General features: G+C 38.9%; 1 protein-coding gene across 1 annotated transcript; it reads left to right on the top strand.

Moving 5' to 3' along the window:
* On the top strand, positions 1-26,747 carry LOC139737298 (macrophage metalloelastase-like). Its single transcript, XM_071647973.1, has 9 exons — positions 1-164; positions 276-372; positions 16,335-16,585; positions 20,386-20,663; positions 21,248-21,406; positions 22,203-22,369; positions 24,752-24,896; positions 25,270-25,540; positions 26,540-26,747. The coding sequence occupies exons 1-9, from the start codon at positions 1-3 to the stop codon at positions 26,745-26,747; spliced, it is 1,740 nt and encodes a 579-aa protein (XP_071504074.1).
* Positions 26,748-26,992: the final 245 nt, after the last annotated feature.

The raw sequence follows: 26,992 nt of genomic DNA, 5'->3' as shown, positions 1-26,992 counted from the left end.
ATGATTGTCAGGAATTCTACAAAAGGAGCCGAAAGGCCAATGGTGTTATTACTAGGACTGCTTCTTCTTCCCTGTGTAATCGGACAATTCTGGGGCAATAAATACGGAGATTATGCGAATTACAACGACTACTACCCACAGTACCAGGACGCGAGCGCCGCTGAGTCCGCCGGCGCCGGTCAGCAACAAAGCCAGTCTCAGAGTCACTTTCAGGGTCAGTCTCAAGGCCCTTCTCAGGGCCAGTCCCAGGGCCAGTCCCAGGGCCAGTCCCAGAGTCAGTCCCAGGGCCAGTCCCAGGGCCAGTCACAACCTTCATATAACAGCAACGACTCCGATGAGGACTTCGACGCCGACGACGTCGCCTATCTTAAGGTAAGAGGCAATCAAATGGTGATCATCCATGGCTTCATTCTGGCTGATCGATTCCGAGTCGTGGAATCAATCAACAAAGAACACGACGTCATCAGTACAGCATATCATTCATAACACGGGATAGGCCTATACTTAATAGTGACGTCATCGAGCACGTGACCCTCATGGCAACTGATTGAGCTCTCGATGATATTCCCGTGCACTTGTTGACACGTGATTCAGTTCTCGCAGGACCCGGTGCAAAAAGAAACTTGCCTGCATTAGAAGGGCGTTGCGTGCCATGACGTCAGCAACGTTTCTGCACTCACTTCGTATAGAGATTGAATTGAACTGGATCGAATTCAAATCGATTCGATTGATAAAAAAGAAAGTTTTCTACAAGCGCTTTTGACGAAATTACGTTGTATTAATTAGTTTGATTATTCATATTGATGATTTAAACTAAACTACCACTGTATGATCACGTTGAGTTGGAAAAGAATCAAACAGTGACAGAACGTTTTATCAAACCTTGGATGTGAAATTGAAAAATAAGATAATAATCCCTTTCCAAGTTTCATATGTTTTCATCCAAGGGTGAACTGGCCTCAACCACAGTTGGAAAGTTAACGAGCTTTGGTCTTACAATCTAAAAGCTTTCACATTATTGTGAATCAACATACGCACACAAAAGTGTTTTCGACCAATAATATAGCAACGACAATTCCTTCAACAACAAAAAAAAAAAGTTATTGCTGCGTAAATACAACTGTACAATAATCTGATATGACGAATATGATTTATCTTATCTGTCCTGCATTGGAGACCTTTTTATTTTTTTTTTAATTGTGCGCAAGTCACGTTTTAACATGAGATACGATGACGTGACCACGTCAAGTATTTTTGCACGTGCGATGGAGACTTTTATCACCTTTTCGAAAAAACAAAAACTTGTAATAAAATATAACGCCATAACATTTTAAATTCCCAACTGAGATCATTGTTAATTTGTTTGTTTCTATCCTAGATATTAAAGTCAATTCGAATGTGGCTTGGCGTTTTGATTTGTGTTAAACGGCCGATGATATTCAATCCTCGTGTAAGAATGAAAGGGCGTGTTTCAGTAATGATACGGGCTGTTCCTCGACCATGATGATCGGCTCATGTGTGTTTGTTAGTCCACTATGAGACACTTCCTCCCGCTACATATGTGCCAGGACTGTGTGTGGACATGTCCAATTAGTGCCGATCAAATACTCTTCCTCAAAGACTTTCCCACGAATTAAAGACAGCAAAGGCATTTGCTAATGTTTCAGAATGATGACCCACTGTAGACTCCCTATCCTTGTAATCAATATTATTCGAATGTATGACCGCTTATTTTTGTTTGTTTGTTTTGTTCTACGGTGTATTCTCAGCTTTTTTTTCCCTCAATCTCCTTTCATTGTTCTCAACACTCATGTGACCAAAGCGATCATATGTGAGCACATAGGGAAGATTTTTCAACATGAATTAGGGAAGTATTAAAACGTCAAACCTGACAAGACAAATTTACAAGCGTTTACACATGAATCCCTGGTTAAATAGACAAATTCCTCATACTTAGGTTTATGGCAATCTCCTTTCTTATGATGGATGAGGTCACGTATGATATCAACATGAGATCCAGGATAATGGAAATGAATATAAACATAAACATTGACATATAGTTACATCGTTAACGACTTATCTTTTCAAACAACTTTGTGAGTGATGTGTGACACTTTGTGGAAGCAGGGCGCCTTTGAATGTTTCTAACAGATAAACGACGCTATATAAATGCCGTTTCATTATCATCATCATTCATCATTTACTTTAACCTAACATCTTTCAGATGTTCTCCTTCCAGCTACATGGAAGATTGTTTCCAATCAAGACATATAATCTACAAACTTTTCGTTGTCATGATTTATTATTCCATTATCATCACTAGTATCATCATTATTATCAGTTTATTTCTAGCACTAATATCATTGTTGGGCCTTGTTGTGGTATGTGGAATTGTATAGTATCATCTTTGTTTTCCGAATTAGGATCGATCCAATATCATTGTGATTGGAATGTAAGTCATAGCTAAACGATAAGCTGGGTCGAGTTCAATAAAATTGGTGTTTGTTACTAAATCTAAAGTGATGCCTGGGTATAACTCCACACAGAAGGAGAGTACAGACTGTAGAAAGCAAGATAGAGTAAATCATTGTGCCCTCTTGGAATACCGGACGCCTTAATGAGGCAATTAAGTGAGCTACCTTGTGGGAAGATATTGCACACACATGTATATTGAACGAACAAGAAATTGTGAATTATTTCTGGTTTCGTAAATTATCCATTGTTTATACAATGTCGTCTTCATATAAGAGAGAAAATAATTGATAAATCAACCCTGGAATGTCACGCTGTATATTCATGGCATAGAAGGGTAAACATCCGGGTATTGTCTAGCGTTTCGCCTATCTTCACATGTCCTGCCGTGTGCTCCACTCACTCACGTAGGCCTACCCCCTTTTTTTGTTAAGTTCTGTTTTGTTGTTTTAAGTTTTGTTTTTTGTTAGTTTGTTTGGGGTTTTCCAGGAGCGTTTTGCTTGTAGACATTCCAATTCTTGATTGTGATCTACAAATCTATAAGTTTCAAACCATACAGATATTCCTGTATAAATCACCAAGTTTGGTTTGGTTTGCTTTATTTCCGCATTCAAACAAACACAAATTCCAAATGTGCAGACAATGACAAATGCAATAATCAAAATTATTGCAAAGTATTACACAAGTAGAAAAACACGAGCAATAGTATATTATACAACTGATATACGAAAAAACATATAGATAAGATGAGAAGTATATGCTATAGAAATTTAGGAGGTTATGTTAGAAACAGCATAGCATAAGCTGCCACGAACTCATGATCGAGTTGATCTGTGAATGCAGAAATTCAGGAATAGTACAGTGACTCAGAAATATGATCTTACCATAAGCGAGAAGATTAATAGAGACGCGGTAGCGTATCAATCCAGAGGGTTATTTTGGTTAATCGGGAAGGGGCACAAGGTAAGGAATAAAGTAATCACAATCAAAGCAGGTCTCGGGATCATTAGACATACTTTTGCCTCGCTATTTAAGTAAAAAAAACTCACCAGTTAGTACGTACAAACGATGGTTGAAGAGACGTACGAGACAAAGTAGAATCCCTGCTTAAGAGATCAATTTCTCACAGTGTTTTCATAATGGCCTGAATTCGTTAGGCCATGGTTTATGCAAATTAATTTTGACGTCCAGTAACAAACGTGCATCGATACGCACATGTTAAAGGTATAACTATATCTTTATTTCACACTTATTTTAGACCATGGTTTATATTCAAATTTTGGTCTAAATTTAAACTACCTTTGTGAATTCGGAACGATGTGTTCACAATGTGTTCACATTGCCGACTATGAGAACATATTGTTGACATTGTGAATACATTGTGAAGATGATTCCACACTGCGGTGTGGTTTTCACAGAGTGTTCACATAGTAATGTTCCATTTCACTCTGTAAATTGATGATTGTCAATGTGTTCAAATTTTTAAATGCTCGAATTTATTAGTGTAAAATGTTTCGCACTGTGTTCACAATGTGTTCACACTGAAGGACTTTGAGTTCTACCAACAGGGATAATAGATATAGTTTTGTTATTCTATATGATTTTATAATCATAACAAGATATATCTATCAAGATGTCATTATAATGTAATCAGAGACTCAAATAGATAGCCATAAAGCATTCGTAGTTAACATCCTGCCTCCAAAGAAAATGGAAAAAAGAAATTAAAAGACAAATCAATTGACTCCAAGGAGGGATTAGGGATTAAATTTCACTCCTTCTCTTTCAAGATGGGTACAATACATCAAAGCTCTAGGATGTTAAATTCCAGTCTATGGAACTTAAACTGTTTTGTTTCCTGTTATAATGCCAGGAATGTAGGACTGATCCTCTCATTTTCAACATGGGTCCAGTTTAAAAGTAGCAAAGTAGAGGCTTTTTTTCTTACCAGTTACATGATGGTCTCAGATGAAATTCAGCTAGAATTTGGTATCCACTTTGCACATGGTCTTCTGCCAGAACTAAGTAGCCAAGATAACTGGGGCGGGCAAGAAAACAAACAAATAAACAAACAAAAGTGATAGGAGCAATGGTGTTCATGAACTTTGATGTGTTCGGGTTTAGTGGACATATCCTGGCCAGACTACCTATGTTTGTTAGAACATTGAGATGTGCGCTAAACAATTGCGGTCTTTCGGCAGTATTGCCGCCGAACAACGACATCCCACAAATTACCGGAAGCTGGTAATCTGGGAGGTAAAAACTAGTTCCCTCACGCGCTCTTCGGTGGTAATGCCATCGCATTATCACCCTCACGTTCTCCCACTTCTCTGCCGCCAAGTGTAAAGGTTGCTGCATCGGATCCTTCTCCCTTTCATAACTTAGCCTGGAAGCACTAACCACAGCCTCCCTTTCTCTCTCCCTCTCTCTGCGTCAGTCCTCGAGAAAGATCCCTGTCTGACGCTTTTATCCGTCCATCATCTGATCCTGAGTCCCCAATAATGGAGCTGTCCTTTAAGAGTGATCCCCGTCATGTCTGGTATGCCGTTAAGCATTTCACGTTCAGTTTCAGTTTCCAGTATTTCCGTTCTGCAGTAAATACAAAAATGTGTTGAAAATGTTGAATTCTGGCACGCATTTTTGTTTGACACAAGATCAGATGAAGTGTTTCTGAGGTCCTTACAGAAAAGAGCCGGTACTGGAGGCCCCTTAAGATTTGCCAAGGTCCTACCAGTCTCAGCCAAAAATAGATCACGGACTCACAAACAGGGGGTGAAAACTGTTCTCAAGAGTCGGCGGATGAATATATCTGTTGACTACGCGTATCTTTGCCAGACAGCTGCGCGCTGCGTAACCCGCTTCAGAGTTGAAGACGTTCATACGTGATCCTCCCACAGTTGCAACCATGGCAACCCAAGGCACTATTGTCCTCCTTGTTCTACCACCACCACTCCCCCCCCCCCCCTTTACTGGGACGTCCCATTGTTTTCTCATTTTGTCGCATTACGCACGTCAGTGATAGTGGTTCTGTTTAACAGGCAATGCGTTGACTGTTCCGAGCCCAGGATGAACAAGGGGTCGAAACCCTGTCACAACTCTTTCTTGTTTGATTATCCTCTTTTGTGTAATAGCGATGAGTGACGTAGGTGACTACGTGAATTAGTTGCGGCTCTAGCAGTCGGGACCTAGTATCAACCCTTGTCCCGTATGCCCAGTGTATCCCACTTTTAGCTCAAAGGGTGAACGCGTTTAAATTAAACTTACATCACCAGAAGATCCTAACGAATTATAACCAACAAGGAGGTGTATGATAAGTACCTCCTTGGAACAAGGAATCTTTTATGGCTCAAACCAACTCATCTTCTCATCATTTATGCAGTTGTCATTGTTCGTAACCCACAGCAATACAAATAGCAGCCAAACCTCTGTTATTACCCTTTTCTATAGAGTGTGTAAGAATGAAATCTTCAATATACATTCGCTGATAACAGACACCCAGTCAAAGTAAGCACATCATAATTATCAGCGACATCAGCCCCTTGGTGTTATAATGGTACACTTTATGTCAACAGCACTGACTTGATTATTTTCTGCCCTAAAAGGGGAGGGAAACACTAAGAGAAGGGGGAGAAAGAAAACGAAAATAATGTAACTACGTGATGATATTCAGTCTCACCTGGTCTACATTCAAGTCGGCAATGACGGAATTGGGCTTGTGTGATAAGCGGGGGAGAGGGATCTATTTTTTGACGGTCTTTACATTGCAGCACTTATACAGACCACCTACTCAACCGGAGGATTTAATCACCCACCAAAAGTTCTCACTCCTGCGTCTAAAAATACATCTCCATTATTAAATCATACAGGAAACTTAAACATTAAATGTTTGAGTAAACTTGACATTTTTTTCAAATCGAAATAGAGGCGGTATCTATGAGTGACTTACCCATTACCAAGACGTCTCGTAATCTTGACGTGTCCATCGGAGGATATTTTCTGCAGTGGGAAGGGCACACGGAAGTTCATGTGATTATGACGTGCAGCGTTATTCATCTTTGTAGGGGTTGGAAATTCGTGATAACATTTTGCTTGAACCAAAATAACCCCAGCAAGTCTTGGGTAGTTAATCAAGTCTCCTGTAACGCATTAAATGTTTGGGGACTTGTGCGAAATATTCTTTGAAGTGTTCTTCGTATTTCTTTTCACAATCATTTTGTTGTGTAATTCGTTAATCCAATGCAATTAACGAAAGAAAAACATACGTGTCTTTTGTTTAATTCTATTGTTTTCGGTTGGGGTCAGTCAGATGTGAGTGTTCTAGTTCTTCCTCGACAGACAAAATTTTAAAAGAGCAGCTTTTTCTTTGTAACGATGACATGTTCCCTGCAGCTGGGCACTTTAAGACTTCTGCTTTTAGTGTGAGCTGAGATTTAGCTTTTCCTTGCTTATCTCAAGGAAAACAAGATATAAGATTTGGCCTTACATGATATTTCTCTCGATTCAAGCGATACGACCAGTTTCCTTCTATACTTGAAAATGCAAACGAGGACAATATCTCTAAAAACGGAAAGGAAAAAAGTAACCAAATCAATATCATATTACATGATGCGAATATAGAAACTTTCACAAAAACATTTTAGCGAAGCCGGAAGAAATATTTAAATAATGGATTATGATTCAAATGTCCTCAAGAAATCTTAAAAATCGACGAATATGTGACATTGTTCATCAAGACCACAAACCTTCTGTGTTTCGTCGTGAGAGTGAAACGTCCTTAGTCCAATCATTCCAAAGATTCTTTTTGGTCACGACTCCAGTTGATATCAGAAAAGGATGCTTAATTGGTATGACAACTATCAAGACGGAAAAAAAATATTATTCTGTACGAATCGATCTTTAAAAAAAAAGAGGAAGTCATAACGAGATCTGTATGATACTCAAGCAACAAGAAATGTTTAGCGTTCGATCGAAAATTCAAAATGTGGTGTCTTATCTTCACTCTATACATCTTCACTGTATAACTGTGCCCAGATGTCATAGATTTTCGCAACATGATGAAAAGTTGCAAATTCAATGGCTTTTATTTTTTTTTTTGAGGAGGATTAGCTTTAAAAAGTTTCGTAATACCCCTCCTTAACCACCATCCCCCCCCCCCCAATTCTTACACATTCTCGTTACACCCTTTGCTCAACTACAAATCTAGTAGTAAGTTGCAGCTCCATGACTCTAGCCTCACTTTAGGTAGTTTGGTATGGTCTTTCTGCATTCTGTTCTGCCCCCCTCCCCCTCTCTTTCACTTTGGAGGCACGCCACTGCGTCTCGAGCCAGAATTAGAATCATGATTCAAACAACATAACCAGGAGCATGTCCCATAGTGGGGTCGATGTCGTTACTGTTAATGTTCTCTGATTTTTTTTATTTTTTATTTTTCGCCCCCATAGGATGACAAAGATTGAGTCCAACACTGTTGCTTTTTATAGACAATGCAGCTGGAAATATTCCAGCTGACTGTTTAGTGCCAGGGTTTCTAGAAATATCACATCATAAAAAGTAAAACTAGGCTTTTTCAACTCTATTGTGATTTAAAGGTACTGTGTACCACTGGGAGCAGTGATTTACAAAATGTTTGAGTTATCACATTTGATGCATATACAGTATGTACGTCAGTTGTATCACAAAACATCCTACCATATAAAGATTTCGCAATAAAGCCTGAAATATAAGGAGATAATGATATTTTTCTTAATAAACTATAACTGTCGACGGTTCATTGTGGAAACAATTTTATTAAGATTATTTTTCACGTCTTGCATATCTAAGAATATTCAACATTGATTATACTGATTAATATTTTTGCATTGGTTGTTTCTACCACTAATTCACATTTTAAAACTATTTTGAAGCACTAATGTTGTTTTTTCATCTGCGAATGGTAAATAATACCATTACACCTATAACTCCGCTATAAGTAATCTTTCCAGAACTGTACGTTCAAAATGCAGAAAAATAATTGTCTCTTCTTGTAAGGTGACACGAATCCTATATTAGTGCATTTACAAGTCACAGGCACACCCATCTACTCACACTAATTTGCACCCTAGAACGGATCTCATTCTGAATCTATGGTGCCGAATAATGTCTGCGGAATTATGTGCGTGGGTTTTGCGTTGTGTATACGTCATAAAGATTGTATTGTTTAACTTTGGTATTTGCTAGATTTGTGTACATATCTGAGCGATTGTTTACATACATGTATCCAAAGATATAAAATCACGTCATTAACAATCTATCCTATACCATATATAGTAAGGCTTAAAGAGAGATAGGAACAGGAAAGATATATTTTCACGAAGTAGATCTTATGACGTTAGCAAGAAACTGAGAAAAGAGAAACCTTGATGGAAGTTTGCAAGTAAAAGGAATTTTTTAAAAACTCACCTTTATTCCCAAACTTCACAGGAATTAAAACTGATCGGTGTATTATAAAAAAAAAAAACACCAAGCTGTTCCCATGTCAATTGTCATAAAGAAATCCCTTTCTGATGAAATTTGAAGACGAATATATTGACGTCAACTGAGTTCCGCCTCCCCCGCCCAGCTCCCCTTTACCCATCTCTCTGGAAACGGAACCGGTGACCTCCCGTATTCGGAGCACCTAAACCCAAGAGAGAAGGTGCCTCAAGCCTGACGTCTCTGATACGTCACCTTTAGCGATAAAGACAATCGTAGATATCATGTTCGTACACCAGCCTTGTATTGAGTTCAACATTTACAAGACAAAAATGCCCATCCTTTATCAAAACTGGGTAACTTTTTAAACGAAAGGTTCTATGCACAATAGACTAAGTGTAAACGATCATCTTTACATTTTATATGACTAACTTCTGTGTGAAAATGAGATTGACCTGTTGCGTATGCATACGTGAGTTCACACACAGTATATATCTTATAGTCTCTCGTCATAAGTCGCTTTTGAAAAATTATGTTTCTGCTGTATGTTTAGTTGCTGTTGTTCTAATAATACCACCTTCAGTAACTGTTTTGCATTTCTTACTTCATCTGTAATGTGTAGGCCTACTCATTTGATCACGACACAACAACTAGGTCTTGTGTTCACAAAACATCTACTGTTACATGTTGGCAGCTATATAATATAATATCAAGTTCTTTCAACGCCTATTTGATAAATTATGATATAATATCAAGTTCTTTCAACAGCTGTTCGATAAATGAAGTAAATTAAGCAGGTTAAGGGTGGTTGAACATAGCTGTTTTCACTGCAATTGCGCTCACGAAAACGAACAAACAAACACGTGAGAAGTGTCTGGGTAGGTGTAAGGGAATACAACATTGATGATAAAATAACAAAAGCCCAGAAACATGCACCATAGATAGAAATTGGCTCTTGACACTTTCGAAACTTGACCACTTTGTCTCCAATTGTGTGCCCATTACACATGCATGCCTCAACATATTAAATTCATATCCCCTGTCAAATAATTTTGCTGAAAACCTTTCCGTGAAAAAGTTGTGCTATTTCGTTAAACAGGGTTTATATCTGACACCTGCCTGACTGGTGTGAGAGTTTGCCTTTCCTAACAAATTTCTTAACGATAACCAATCCACCACCTTACCATGTGACATTCATTGGATATTATTAACTCACACTTCAAAAACATCTTAGGGGGTCCCGTAGACACAAAGATGCCCCATGAAACTCTGATCCGTCTATGATTTGATGCCAAAATAATGTCATTTTTTTTTGGGGGGGGGGGTTGGAACATTTTCGTGTCATGCAGCAAGCGGAAAACCCTTGAGGTATGCATGAAAGATACGTCAACACTGGTTTACACTAACTTGTTAACGGAACTTAAGTTGCTCTCTGCGCTAAATGTTGGAAACTGTCCGACTTTAACATTGTCTCGTGTTATTTTCGTCCAAAAGGCCGCCTTCCGGATGAACTTGTGGGGAAAAATAGTATCACCTTTCAGAGCCTTAAAAAAAATGCAAATGTCAAGCATTCATATGGTGTTAGGGTAGACGAAAAGGTGATACCGCGCTAGCTTGCGACAAAATGCTGATAGCCGATTTTTATTGTAACTTCTGCGAGTAGCAGTGCCATATGAAAATAAGTAACAGTGTGTTAGATGCCATTCCCTCGGACTACATGACGTCACTACTTTGCTTATTTCCATTCTTTGCTTGTCTGTTTTAATACCTATGTTGACCTAGTTTTTACTTTTGTTTTTGTTTCTTGCTTTGACAATATAGCGGCTCTGTATCCAGTGAGAATCTGGACACATTTTTTTTTTTCATACACTGCCTGCATGCGTCGAATGTCTTTATCCTCACCACGTAGCTACAATTCTACCCTGATCACTATGCAAACGATACACTGTTTGATAAAATTCGGTACCTGGCCACAAACCACTAACCTTCTTCCTTTAATAATCACACTCATATTCTAAACTGTTGTTGTAGAACTGAGTATAGGTCTGATGAAATCAAGCCAAAAGTTAGTTTACATTGAAAAGCATGCCTGATATCATTGTAATACAAATTTCTATCATTGGTGCTGTTTGCTGACTTAGCCTTCTTAATAGAAGAAAAGGTGTTATTTCTTACATGATTTATTCCAATTTTCTTCGTGAAAATTGACATTTTCATCTTATTAGTCCTGTGTTTCTTTTGCTTTGTTTATTTCACTGTTTTAATTTGTTTTTGTTTGCTTGTTTTTTTCTTGTCGTATATTGCACACAAAATCTCCGGGTTATTGTTCTAGGTGGAAGACGTGTTGCCATATTTAGGAGTTTCCCTATTGTGTTTGGATTCTGCGATGGTCGCTAAGCGGTAGCATCCTGCCCGTACCTGATCACAAGTGTCAGTGACGCAGGCGGCTTTTCTCGGCAGGAAGTGAGGAGTTAAGCCCCGACTGTATCTGATAGCTGGGTGCTGTCACAAAATACAAGAAGACGCACTTTATACCTTATCGTAGCTGGGTGTGAGAGCTCGGCGCTTTCCTCCTTGAACAACATTCGACATTGAAAGGTCGTAACCCCGTCCCTATAAAGACCTTAAAGGGACTGTACAGGACTGGTTGAGGTGGGGATTCATGTTTTGAACATTCCTAAGTGAGATAATGAGAAACCTCTTATGAAATATGAAAGAGCATGGTATTTTAAGAAGGATTCAACGTTTATTTGATAGAAATTGGTTTTCAAATGGCTGAGATACCCAAAAAAGTGATAATAATAAAAGGCGACAGGCCACGCCTTTTATTAGGATCTCTTTGTTCCACCTTGTTTTGGATATCTCAGCCATTTCAAAACCAAATTTCATCAAATAAACTTTCGATACCCCTTAGAATTGCATGCTCTTTGACATCTCATAGAGTGGATTCTGAATATCTCACAAAATGTCAAAAGCTAAATCCTCACCTCTACCAGAACTGTACACACCCTTTAAAGTTCCCAAAATGCCATCTGCAGATTGCAACTGACCTGTCCATTGACTTATCTTTCCCAGGATTAATATTTCTTGACCATTATCAGTTGTCCTTTATGACTATACAATATATAAGCATTATGCATACATAACTCTCAAGTTTCACACTCGTATAGCAATGCATTCAAGACTAGTGTTTCACAAGGGTTTAAAGTATCAGGAGTTGAGAAGACAACTAAGGTGGAAGTTGAAGGTAGTGGTAGTAGTAGTAATAGTAGCAGTAGTAGTAGTAGTAGTAGTAGTAGTAGTAGTAGTAGTAATCGTATTAGTAGTAGTAGTAGTAGTAGTAGTAGTAGTAGTAGTAGTAATCGTATTAGTAGTAGTAGTAAGTAGTAGTAGTAAGTAGTAGTAGTAGTAGTAGTAGTAGTAGTAATCGTAGTAGTAGTAGTATAAAGTGGAAGCAATGTATTCAGAAGAAGTTGAAGCAAAAACGGTCAACCGACATCGGCAGTAGGCAGGTAGGCCTATCATAATCTGATTGTACCTGATTTAATGCTATGTGAAAGTAGTGAGTATCAGCTGCTACGCTTTATATATTGTAATGAGCAATTGTAAGTAAGTATATAAATATAGATATAAATATACAGTACAGATGTGATTATACAGAAATATGAACATATATCATATATAATCATGTATATATGTATATATATATATATATATACATATACATATATATAACGAAGAATAAACCGGTAATGCAATATTTCGCCAATATAAAGTTTATTGAGCAACTCAAGAGTTGCTATAGAGTTTATTGAGTTGCTCAATAAACTCTATATTGGCGAAATATTGCATTACCGGTTTATTCTTCGTTACATTGGCGCCAATACGTGAATTCGCAACATATATATATATATATATATATATATATATATATATATATATATACAATACATACATAACATACATGCAAAAAAAAAATCAGTTTTAACATAGTATCATCAATGTCAATATTGTTACCAAAATTACAACCAACGATATGAGGACATATACTTGTAGATATCTTCTTTTTTTCTCATCAGAGAATGCAAAATCAGAAAATTTCAATTTTCATGATTACCCTTCTTTCGATACGAAATATAGCATTCAGTATAGCAGTTTTAATGTGATGCCTGAAATGTACTGCAATACGGCACATCTTTTTGTAAAGAATATCTCGATAAACGTCACATAGAGTAATCTCTTAATTCTCCTATCTCTGTGAGTCATCCACATCAATTTCTTTCTCTTTTTTTCATCTCAACTTCAGTCCTATCATATCTGATTTCGAAGCGAAAGTGCTAAAACAAGATACGACTTTCTGTGGTTTTCACAATGACGTGTAGCTGCGACTCAGCACGATCAAACAGCACATGATTTAAGTTGGAACCCCGAGAATAGTTCAAGTTACAACAGATTGGCATTGATATGTATACTTGTCATGCTTGTGACAATTGCGTGGAGGCGCACTGAAAACAATTAAGATATGATTAGTTGTTATCATACAGGGATAAACTGTTGACATTAATGACAAATAGACCGTCCGTACTCTACACCTTTGCTGTAAATGCGTGCATGACTATGAAAAACAAATTGGAAAGATTCACTCAAGTTATTTTTAGTCCACCTATTATTAGCTTGTCCTACACTAACTTTCCGGGCTATTTTTCGCCAGCCATTTCCATCAGCGCAATATAATCAACAGTTAGTAAACAACGGTAGTCATCAATAAGCATTTACAAAATCTAATGAATACTGGCTGCAATATGCATCATGACAGCGTAATTGACAGTATATCAATATATCTGCGAGGAAATATATTGTATACTATTATGTTATAGAAAGAATGTTTTGGATTTTGCCAACATTACCAAATCTGATGAACCTTATACGTGCATGGATTAAACTCTCGTAAAATGTTACTGTCTTGTTTTATGTTTATTGAGTAACTATATTTCATGATCGAGAAGATGTTTATGATGTAATTGGCAGTAATGTTCTTCTTTGAACTGTTTCATAACTTTTAAACTATGAATATGTTGATTACCACGAGAGCAGTGTGGCTATTAACATCGTGTGAATAAGGCGTGTGCTAGTGGTAGCCCTTTTTCTGATGGTTACGTTTCCAACACCCAATATCCGGGAGGAATTAAGGGTGATTTAGGAGAATTTGTTAGTTATGATCACGTGGGCAGGCTGAATGACAGGGAAGGCCTATGCTTGAGACCCACTCAAACAGACTGGCCTATTCCTAGCTTTGGCTGTTTGGGGTACCGAGTTTTCAACGCGAAACAATGTCAGGCAGGCACACAGGGAAGAATATGATTATACAACGAATGAACAATCTGCGCGGTATACACTGCCTAAATTTGGCAGTGTCTGTCATCTCAAATTATTATAAACATGTTAAAAGTACCCTACTGGAAAGAACACAGTGTCCCACAGTGTGTTCACAGTGTGTTCATATATTCGATTATGTGAAAACGCCCGAGTTTAATCGTGTGAAGATGATTTCACAATGTGGTGTGGTTTTCATAGAGTGTTCACATAGTATACCAGTGCTTTGTTTCACACTGTGAATTGACGACTCACATTGTGTTCACACTGTTAAAACGCTCGAATTTAACAGTGTGAGGAGATTTCACACTGTATTCACACTGTGTTCACACTGTGTTCACACTATGTTCACACTGTGTTCACACTGTGGTTCTCACACTGTGGGACAATGTGTTCTTCCCAGGAGGGAATAATGCTGTGAATATGCGACAATAGTCACGTATGGAATGGTAGATAATTGTTGTGATGCAGCGCAATAGTCAGCAGAACCCAGCTTACGTAGAATTGAAGAATGTGTAAATATCTTTGAACAGGTGAACACAATCATTCTCACTATTAAAAGAAAGTCTCGTGATTCGTGCTACAATGTAATCAAAAGATTGCGACGGCTGCAAGATCTACTAATCTTTATTATACATTGTTCTCATATTCCTTCGAAAATATACGCAGAGCCTGTTAGGTATTGTCTACCACTGTTTATCAGTCATGTCAGTGTCAATTTTTTTTTCTTTCGTCTGGTTCGTCAAGCTTGTAATAATGATATGCTTTTGCCGTCACAAATATTCATCATATTTTTCTAAGAGACATCAGCATTAACAGTATTTGTTCAGTTGAAGGTTAAAAGCATTGTATCAGTCACGCAGCGTTCCAGTTGAGCTGCCAATTGAATGTACATGTGTTTATACGAATGCCATTAGTATACTTCGAGTGATATGCAGTTGTTCCTGAAAATCGTACATTAAATGTATAGTCAACCTTTTGTCATAATTATAGCATGCAATACATAAACGTAGGTTTAGCCATTACCTTGTTTTTGCATTGAATTATAGCTTTTGCATCGAAACATGGGAGAATGACCACTCAAAATTAGGAAGTATATGACGAGAGAATGAATTGACAAAGTGTGGTTAGCTCAGCTTTTAGTTCTGCTTCTATCTACACTGGAATCAAATAGATGACATTGATTAAAACGTTTCTTTTATCTACCGCCTAAAGATAGAGACTCAAGTCTACGTTGTGCACAGGCATACGTCTTTTATTCGTGTTTTTACAAGCCTATGCTGCACTCTGTACTTAAATCCATCGTTGAGAGTCTGCGCTTGATTCTTAGTAGTCCGGAGAGAACCGGAAATTAAAAGGAGAATCCTGTTTATGGAATATCCTTAGAATATAATTACATACTATGAGCACACCTCTTTCGGATCAGATCGGATATCAATTTCGATAAACTTAGCGTATCCCATACTGAGAGTATTAACCCGTTGAAGACTAGTCCCGAGTATACTCGGGCAGGAGTCTATGGGAAATACGTGTTATAGCAAAATCAGTCCGTCCTCAACGGGTAAAGTGTAGGATGTCAGGCAAGTTTCAAATGGGAGTAGGATACGATCTAGTATCGATACGTAGCATATCCACTTGAAATCTACTTCAAAGAATAATACTCTGGGAATGCCACAACCAGACTACACTATAGTGATCGAGTTGACTTTTATTTTCATAATGATTTAAGTATACATTGTTTTATCTATATCAGAGAAGAAAGGCACAAATAGTGAGAATAATATCACGAATGATAAGGACACTGCAGTCAAGCAATGCATAAACCAAAAAGTAGCAAAAGTCAATATTGTTGCGGTTCATACTATACAGTCTTTGAGGTACTTCAAGTGAAATGAAAACAAATGGGCAAAATAAAAATGTCAATGTGTCTTTATATTCATTAGTGCACGTACTCTATTCTATAGACAACATTGTGCCTGATTTCCAAGACACTTCCAAGTTTATATAATTTCCCTCTTTTTTTCATCTCCCACACGCAGAATTTCCTGAAGAAATACGAGTACTTGGCCAACGTAAAAGGTGTCATTAGTCAGGAGGATGAGGAGAGCGCGATCAGGAGACTGCAACGCATGGCTGGCCTCGCCGAGACCGGCCGGCTGAACAACGCCACCCTGGCCAAGATCAAGAGCAAGCGGTGCGGCAACTCGGACAGGCCGGTGGACACGTCGGAGACAAGGAGGAGGCGGTTCGCCATCCAGCATGGCTGGACCAAGAGGAAGCTGACATGGGCGTAAGTAGATTCAATTGGGGCTCATCTCATATCCTATGCCTCACAACTCCTGGAAATGATAATGATTTTACTCATGATGATAACAACAATAACGAGAGCATTAATAACAGGCATGATGCTTATTCTTATTTCAGTTTAAAGTTGTTAATAATAATAAATAATAATATATCACAATTATCATTATTTTAGTCATCATGGTTATTCTTAGCATCATGATTATTATGATCATAAATTACGATATTAACAATAATAATGGTAATCGTTATTTTCACTGCTACCATTATTGTCATTTTTTTCAATGTAATTACAATTCTTATTGCAATACATAAAGATCGAATAAATCAAATGATATTTTCCGGACCACATTTCATTCCCATGACAAAGATGTCAAAGTAAATAGAGGAAAAGTTTATAACTTTCAGGAATTACCAATTTGCTAAGAACAAGTTAGCTGTGGTTGATGTGGATGGATTCCTGTACAAAACCTACCACGCAGATCTGCAGTCTGGGAACGTGTCTCGTATGCAATTTAGAGTGACTTTCTCTCTACTATAGTCACGAAACATGTGTATCCAATGGAGGTCAAAAAAAAAAGGTCTGCATCTGAGGTCTTCTGCGTTATTAGCCCGTTCCGTACGGGAACCTGAAGCCTGCGTGTTAAGTCTATGAGCATTTCAGAATTCAGAATGGAAAGGGTTAACTCGGCTCAACAGAAACCTTAAATACTAGTACCTAACTCCGTCCACGGCTTCATACCAAATATTCGTCATGTTAAGAATCATTGTACTGTCTCTCTTTTTTTCTTTTTTTTTTTACTGTGCACGTCCATAGTGATGACCCAGTCTGAGGTGATAACCAGTTGATGATAGTTGTTTATTACTTTGGCCGCCCAGCTGATATTCTTTCACGATTCAAAAAACAAAAATAAACAGACATCATAGCATCGCAAACTCTTTCCTTATTTCTTCATCTGGGGTCTTGAACACTGTTTAATAACAGGCTAGTGTGAATGTCTAAAACATTGGCCGGAAATCTGCAATTAGATGAAGGCGATATTGTTAAAAATCCTCACACTTGTAGGGAGCTCTGAATTTGTTAGCACCCTTTTACCCTGAGCAATGCTGAGTAAATGAATACAGCTGAAACGTCGACAGAGTGCTGTAATGTGATGATGCTAATGAATCTTGGAGCCAGTTCAACTCCCCGCTGTTGTGTCGTCTTTCTCTGATTCATGTTAAGAACATTCAGCCAGGCTGGGGGGGGGGGGGGGGTAGTCCGCCAAGATTTGTGATGGAAAATACCTCCTCCGCGTCTAGCCATCAGACTGCCGACATCAAAAAAAAAAAGAAAAAAGAAAAATGCAAAATCATTAAAAATATGTGCATCTGCCTGTTACCAAATATGGCGCACTCGTGACTTCACGATGAACCCGGCTGATACTATGTAACTATGCATGCCCTACACTATATCATGTTCTATTGTGCATTCATGTCAATTCATATATATGTATTTGATGCACGAAGAAGTCGAAATATCAAATGCGTTGCGGCGATCTTATTTTTATGAAAATCAAGATATTCCCACAATCCGATTATTCCAAAATTGAATAAATTCTAGTTAATGTTATTTTAACTCAAATGAAAATTTACATGATTATACGTATGTGTCCAAGAAACCCAATAATATACTAAATAGAGCTTTCTAAAACTTTTATAGTAAGACTTTGGATTTGTCCACATTCTTCCAACACGCGGGAGCTCATTTTTAAGATATTACTGAGTAATACAGCGCTCTTTCCCTGGTCCCTAATCACTGTTTTGTTCTATTTGTTTGTTTTGATTGTTAATGTAGTTACCTATGTTTGACCTTACTTGTTGATGAATTATTACTATCATGAAACATTTTGAATTCGACTTTTTTTTTATATTAATACATCTGTATTCAAATTTACAAAGGGATCACAGTTAAGTCAAAAGTTTAACTACTCTATCAGAACTCCCCGTCACACTTTATACTGTAGATATTCTACATTTCTATGATTATCAGTAAAAGTGCATTGAATTAAACTGATTGTACACTAAGATCCCTATGTCTTTTGAATTTCATCATACAAACCTTGACAATGGTAAGTAACATAGAAACGATCACATCTCCTATTCCAACAGTCCTTTTCAGGACTACCACATGGTGAACCGCAAACCCAATATCCGTAATCCACATATTGTTTATACGGTGCCATTATTCACTGATTTTAATACTGCAATTTTCCACTTTTATCGGCAAATTTAAATTAAAAAAAAAACAAGAGACCCGCAGGTCTAGCGCTCACCTGAGTATCGCAAGTTCACCTTTCACGCAGTCACTCATCTAAATTATTCACAGCTCTACCAAAATTTGACCAGGCATTCTCAAGTAGAAGATGAAAATGTACAATAAAGGCCCAATTTTTTTAAGATTCCTTAATTTGGGGGGATTGGGGCCCCCTGGGGCCCTCTGGGTGGGGCATGGTGCCCATTTTGATAAATTGAGATCCTGACCCCCTAGGGATGCTACCTGCCAAGTTTGACAAAAATCCATCATGAGGTTTTCAGGAAGAAGATGAAAATGTACAATTCAGGCCCCCATTTGGACCCTTCCAACCACCCCCCCCCCCCTACCCAAGAGGGGCACCCCTGGATCTCCTATGAACAAACTTGAAACTACAGTCATTAATGTACTCACTCATAGTATTATCTCAGCTCTATAACTTCTGATTCTAGAGAAGATTTATAAAGATTCCTTCATTTGGGGGGTTTGGGACCCCTGGGGGCCCCCTGGGTGGGGCATGGTGCCCATTTTAACAAATTGAGATCCTAACCCCCTAGGGATGCTACCTGCCAAGTTTGGTGAAAATGGGTCATGGGGTTCTCAAGAAGACGATAAAAATGTACAATTTAGGCCCCATTAGGACCCCTCCTCACCCCCTCCCCTGGGTCCCAAGGGGGGCACACCTGATTCTGCCATGAACAACCTTGAAACTACAGTCATCAATGTACTAACTCATAGTATTAACTAAGCTCTATCACTTCTGGTTCTAGAGAAGAAGATTTTTGCAGAATCCTTAATTTTGGGGGGCTTGGGCCCCCTGAGGGCCCCCTGGGTGGGGCATGGTGCCCATTTTAACAAATTGAATTCCTAACCCCCTAGGGATGCTACCTGCCAAGTTTGGTGAAAATGGGTCATGGGCTTCTCAAGAAGAAGATGAAAATGTACAATTTAGGCCCCATTAGAACCCTTCCCCACCCCCTCCCCTGGGTCCCAAGGGGGGCACCCCTGATTCTGCCATGAACAAACTTGAAACTACAGTCATCAATGTACTAACTCATAGTATTAACTTAGCTCTATCACTTCTGGTTCTAGAGAAGAAGATTTTTACAGATTCCTTAATTTTGGGGGGTTTGGGCCCCCCTGGGGGCCCCCTGGGTGGGGCATGGTGCCCATTTTAACAAATTGAGTTCCTAACCCCCTAGGGATGCTACCTGCCAAGTTTGATGAAAATCGGTCTTGGGGTTTTCAAGAAGAAGATGAAAATGTAAAAAGTTTACGCACGACGTACGACGCACGACGCACGACGCACGACGGACGACGGACGACGGACGACGCACGACGGACGCCGGACGAAGGGCGATCGCAATAGCTCACTTGAGCCTTTGGCTCAGGTGAGCTAAAAATAGATTCAAAATGTCCATGCTACGACAATGTCTTTACTGTTGATGGAATTCAGCCAACCTGATCATACACTTACCTTTTTACACCGACAGCATCAAGAACTTCACGCCAGATTTGGGTCGCGCCACCATTCGGCGAGTCATGGCACAATCTTTCCAGGTCTGGAGCGACGTTGCTCGCCTGGACTTCTCTGAGACCAATTTTCCTAATGCGGACATCATAATACTCTTTGCTCGGGAGTCCCACGGAGATGGCTACGCGTTCGACGGGCCAGGAGGGACGCTGGCACACGCTTACTTTCCGGGTGACGGCATCGGCGGCGACGTCCATTTCGACGAAGACGAGACGTTCAGTGACAGAACACGGCATGGTACAGAAGAATGACAAAGAATTGTGCCAGATTTACTAATATTTAGATTTTAAATCAACTGAATATTGACATAACATGACAAATCTAATAGAAACTACGCATTTAAGAGAACCATACATTTATTCGTGTCTGCTTATATGTCAATAATAATATGCACGATATGTATCTGTAGATACTGCTTATGCTCATTTATATTTGATTCATGCTACCATGATCAAGATGATACTGATGCAACTAAAAGACCTTAAGTATTATTACGGAAATGTTTTTTTTTTTCATCTCTCTTCGCTCAGTCTCTTTTTAAGTATCTATATTGTCCATCCTCTTATCTCTCTCTATCTCTCTCTCTCTATCTATCTATCTATCTATCTATTTATCTGACTATCTATCTATCTATCCATCTGTCTATCTATCTATCTATCTATCTATCTATCTATCTATTTATCTATCTATCTATCTATCTGACTATCTCTGGCTATGAATGCAACTTCCTCCTGCCTAAGATTTTACAATTCCACCTGTCATTGTAACAAAGATAGTTCTTCCTAAGCATTTCTTTTTCTCTTTATGTCGTCTCATACCAGGCACGAATCTATTCATTGTTGCCGCGCACGAGATCGGACACAGTCTTGGGTTGGCCCACTCTGAAGTTAGTGGAGCGTTGATGGCGCCCTACTATCAAGGTTACCAACCAAAATTCCGTTTGCCGAGCGACGACATCCGGGGCATTCAGAATCTCTACGGTAAGTCAATCCTCAACACTAATGTTTCCACTTAAATCGTGTTAGAAAATCTTTTCATTTGATAAAGGATGCTTAGGATAAAAAACTTAAAACAGGTATGACTGGGGGAACCAGTTTTCACCTACTTTTCGGTCCCTTTCGATCGATGAAGTACAAAATAGTTACCTCTTAATGCCGGTTGAAATTCTGATTTTCGGCAGAGCTCTCTTGAAAGAAAAGGACCAGCAAACATTGTAGACGCTAATTCCTGCAAACAAGCCCAAATATATTTTTTTATCATCAATATTGATACAAGTATAGTAAAAGCTACAGGAGTATATTTCACTAGTAGTAGTAGAAGTGGCAGCAGTCATGGTGTCGGTAGTTGTAGTAGACCTATAGTAGTAGTAGTAGTAGTAGTAGTAGTAGTAGTAGTAGTAGTAGTAGTAGTAGTAGTAGTAGTAGGAGTAGGAGTAGTAGTAGTAGTAGTAGTAGTACAAGTAGTAGTAGTAGTAGAAGTAGTAGTAGTAGTAGTAGTAGTAGTAGTAGTAGTAATAGTAATAGTAGTAGTAGTAATAGCAGCAGTAGTAGTAGTAGTGGTATAGTAGTAGTAGTAATAAAGTAGTAGTAATAGTAGTAGTAGTTGTTGTTGCTGTTGCTGCTGTTGCTGCTGTTGCTGCTGTTGCTGCTGTTGCTGTTGTTGTTTTGGCGGAAGTAATAGCGTCGTCACCATCATCATCAGTATCATCATCATTATCCATACTATGACTTGTTGTAAAGCACTGTTTTGTTTCATTTTTCTTTTATCTTGCCCCAGGTGCCCGGGCCAGACCGCAGCCCCCGAATAGGCCCCGCCCTCCACCAGGTCGGCCCAATGTGCCCGACAGGGGACCAAGGGACAGATCTGTGTGCAATGCCCCTGTCTCGGCGGTTGCTCACGGCACTCTCACAGGCACCAAAGGTCCAGCGCTCTACATTTTCAGCGTAAGCCTTTCTTATGTTTCATTATTTTCTTTAACAACTATGACAACCTCTACACAAAAACTGTATCTCCACCTATCAGGACGCAATAGAGAGGCTTCCAAACAACTTGGAATCCAGTCTGCATTACATTAGAAACTTGTTAGTTGTTTTACGTCGGACAACCGCGGGCAAGCTTTCAGGTTGTCAAGAACTATTGTCAGAAAGACATGTAAAAAATTGAATATGTTAGTAAACCGGTTTATTGTGTTTTGATCATGCAAACCCTGCCCGTTTGAATACTTGGTGAGAAATACAGAAAACAAGCTAAATTAAAGAATATCAAATCAAATCCCCCGTTTGCGAAAGCGGTATCTTCTGACAGCGGCATCTTCCGCATGATAATGTGCCTAAAATAATGTCATAGGCGCATGACTATGCAACATCGGTAACCAGTTAATACCTGTAGAAGGCTCAGATAGCATATCAGTGTCAAACTGGAGCCAGGGAGATGATTTCGTCATTCATATAGCAGCGTCACGTGAGGCGGAGTTCGAGCTCCACACTGTGATGGCATGATAGCTATACGCGTGATGTCCAGGCAACAGCGGTTCGAGTACAAGGGCGTATGCGAGAAAGTTTCTTCGGGGAGGGGGCAGACAAAGGATTTCTCCTTGCCACTATTCCCTACATTTTTACAGTCTGTCATTTGCTTTCTCTTTTTCAAATGTTGATGTTTTGCTTTCCACAACTGTTTAAAATATACTTTTTTTTTCATATTTCTATCTTATTCATCACAGTGTATCACTCTGGTCGGATACTATATCATTGCTATCCCTACCCCACCCCAAATATCTCTCTCTCCCTCCCCTACCCTCCATCTCTCTCTCTCTCTCTCTCTCTCTCTCTCTCTCTCTCAAACACACACACACACACACACTCTCTCTCTCTCTCTCTCTCACTCTCTCTCTCTCTCTCTACCTATACCTCTACCTCTCTTCTTCATTTTTTCTGTCTTTCCATTTCTTGCTTTCGATCTTGCCTAAAGGTCAGCGTTTTGAACTGACGTAAGAACATAGGCGGGTTGATTTTATTTCTTGTTGCCAAGCACTGCTATTCAAAACACATAGAACGTAAATTGATGTCGTTATGCACAATGCCATTGCAATGGTAACGCATTCTAAACAAGTGATGCTATGATCATCACGAGACAAAATGATAAAAGAAGGCCAAAGAAACAAAGTATTGATGATGGCATGACACATCAAAAACTCACCACCACTGGACGAATATACACTCTTCGACAAACTACCTTTCAACATGAGCAACAGGTCCTGATTTTTGATCAATTTCCGATTGATATCATAGGCATTGGCGACATTCCTGACACTGTTATTATTTATACATCTTTGTCATTGTTTCATTCAGCTTTGAATACTCCAGAATATTCGAATGTTTGTTTCAGGTTCATCTTTTTACCATTTCATTTCGTGCTTTGCTGCCTGCTTTTTTGACAATTTCAATTCAAATTCGTAGGTTTTAAGAGACTAGACAGCAAAATGATTTTTCGTCTTGGAGCCAATTTTCACCAGAATTTCACTCAAAATTGTCTCTCAGATATACGGCATAATGTTGTAATAAATGCCTTTACCAAATCGTTTACTCATCAAATTTAACATTTCACATTCTTACATTCTCTTTAATCATAATTATACACAAATTATTTTTTTTTTCTTTTGGGGGCACTGACTTACATCAGTTTACAAACTCGACCGACACACAGAAAACAGTGGAAAAGTTACAGATCTGGATATTAAGAACCATGATTATACAAATGTAAAACTTGACGAATTTAAATGAAGACATAATGAATTTGTTTGAAAAAAAAAGATACGACGATTTTCTTCCAGCCTTCTACACTCGCTCAGCGACAGAGTCGAACGTCAGTGACGATTCTGACGAACTTTAATGCTTGAACTTTAAATCATATTGACGATGAAAATCCCGATTATAAATGACAAGTGACGAAACGAAACTTTGTACGCTGTAAGCTTCTCCAGACGACATAGAAACTGATGAAATTAAGTGAAGAGGTGATAAAAATGAGCGGGGAGGTTTTAAACATGAGTCTGCGCCTTTTGTTTATTCTATAATCCTGTTGTAAGTATTGAGTAAAGTCGCACTACTTTTCAAAATATGTTTCTCTTTTTGTACTTGTATTTCTACGCGATATATTATTGAAATTTATCCGAAATCACGTGTAATTCAGTTTTTTCACGACTTTGATTGATAGCCACAAATACATGAATAACTGCATGAATTATTATCAATTACTTCTTGAATGATATAAAGACAGGGAAATCCCACATCATCTCACACTTCTACTGTTGTTTTCTACTTTGGCAGGGAGAGCAATTCTGGGTGAAGAAGGCGGGAGAGCGAGTCTCAGTCGCCATGGCAACCGATTCCGTGTTCATTGATATGCAGTCACCGCCCGACGCAGCTTTCATCAGAACGTTCAGGGGCCAGCAAAGAATGGTGTTCTTTTCAGGTGACCTCTCATGAATATGCATCAATATTCACCTCATGAATGGGCATAGTTTTATATAGTCAAACGTATATCATCTAAGTTTTGACGTCACACATTCTGGCGTGGGCAACATTCATCTTACCTCAAGGCAGTCTTTTAAAACTTTCCTATTCTTTGTTTTGTTCAAAGAAGTTGCTATAAGTTCAGTCCTTTCCTCTTGAATGGTTCGAGCAAATATGTCTTTTAAACTGATTCAACAAAGATGAAAGGAATAGTTTTGAAGCACCTTTACTTGACTGAGAGTGACTAGTTAAACAGAGATCGAATCAGCATGATTTTTGTCATTTGCACCGCGGTAAAAAGGAATGTTTGGTAACTTCTGTTTTGCTTACAGGTAACGAGATCTGGGAATTTTCACGAGGGGTGTACCAGCCCATGGACATCCGGGAACGAACGGGAATCGCTACCAATAAGATCGAAGCAGCTTTCAAATGGGCAAGGAACAATAAAATCTACCTATTCAGCGGACGACGCTACTGGCGTATCAACGAGAATACCATGCGAGTGGATCCGAGTTACCCGAGACCTATTATGGCAAACTGGAGAGGGCGCGTCGGAAATTTCGACGCCGTGTGGACGCAGGGCAAAGGTAGGACCACAGAGATGTGTTATAGAGACCTACCACTTATTTTATAATTGCTTTGAGCAAGACTTCCTTTTTAAGTCTTCATATACGAGGCCAGTCGTTTTATGTGATTTGCTCATATGGGTCTGGACTCATCTCAACCCAAACTAAACCATGGCTCGAATTTGTGAAGAGCTTCTGCCAACACGAGAAAAATAGACTTTCCGTTTGATAACTAATGGTAATGACAACTATGACTGGGAAAATGATGATAGTAGTGATGATGATGATGATGATAGTGATGATGATGATGATGATGATAGTGATGATGATGATGATGATGGTGATGATGATGATGGTGATGATGGTGATGATAATGATGATGATGATGATGATGGTGGTGGTGGTGGAGGTGGTGGTAGTTATGATGATGATAAATAGCATTTATATAGCGCCATTGATTATCTGTAAAAACAATGAAATGCTGAAAGTAATTGAACAATGTCGTCATGTCTGACTGTCAACCAAAATCTACAAGAAGCGATCTACGTAAATTCATTCACATGTTTGTCTAAACGAGAAATCGTAAAGTGATACTGAACGCATCTCTGGGAAGTATTGGATTTCGAACCGTTCTTCATGGTCAGGTCGACAGATGAGGGCCCGTCGACATGACGTCATTTGGGAGAGTTTTTGTCGGCAAAGCGAATTAACTCCATTCTTGTTGACTTCAGATATTTGGGGTTAAAGCTGCTAAAGGATACATTGAGAAAATATGGGATATTTCTAATCATAACTCCAAGAATACTTCGTGTTATGTTATAAGTAAGGTATCACTTGAAAGTTTTATTTTGGTCCTTGTGATGATTTTAATTGTCTGGAAATTTCGATCAAATGCTTCAATTTATGGTGTGCACTGGTAGCTCCCAAACTGTACATCACAATAAGTTTACCATATATGTGTATCGTGATTACTACGTCAGTATTTACAAGGATTTTGTTCTTTTTCATATCGTGTATCCACAGCTGGTGGTGTCAGCTACTTTTTAGAGAAGAGGCAAGTCTACAGTTTCAAAGATAACGAAGTGTACTTCGTCTCTTCGCCGAGAAGTTTCGCGTCGGACTGGCTAGCGTGTGGGGCAAACATCGGCAGCGGCGGCAGCGGCAGCGGGGCTGCGTCTCAGGTGTCGCTCTCCAACCTGCTGCTCGTGGCGTCAATTTGTGCTGCACTGAGACACATGCTATGATGGGCGTCCTTCTCCTCCGGGGCAGCCTTGAATCTTCCCACTGTGCACTGAACTTTGACACTCTGACTATTGTTGTTATTGTTGTTGCTGTTGTTGTTTTATCTCTAGATGCGTGATCAGTCTAATTTTCTTTTTTGTAAAAGAAAAGCAGGGTACACAATTTTTCTGTGTGTTTTCCGCTTTCATAATTATTTCTTAACATAATAATCATGTTGAGCAGAATAGTTTTTCTGTGAAATTTTCAA

The sequence above is a fragment of the Diadema antillarum genome, unplaced genomic scaffold, assembly GCF_040938485.1.
Source record: "Diadema antillarum isolate AM-2024a unplaced genomic scaffold, OU_Dant_1.0 seq00000688_RagTag, whole genome shotgun sequence".
Taxonomy (NCBI): Eukaryota; Metazoa; Echinodermata; class Echinoidea; order Diadematoida; family Diadematidae; genus Diadema; species Diadema antillarum.
Note: the sequence above shows the minus strand (reverse complement) of the source record. Positions and strands in the feature narration are given on the sequence as shown.

Coding starts and splice junctions, on each gene's coding strand:
- LOC139737298 (XM_071647973.1), top strand. CDS start 1: ATGATTGTCAGGAATTCTACAAAAGGAGCCGAAAGGCCAATGGTGTTA. Junction 24,897..25,269: donor AAGAATGGTGTTCTTTTCAG/GTGACCTCTCAT, acceptor TTTTGCTTACAG/GTAACGAGATCTGGGAATTT. Junction 25,541..26,539: donor AAAGGTAGGACCACAGAGAT/GTGTTATAGAGA, acceptor TGGTGGTGTCAG/CTACTTTTTAGAGAAGAGGC.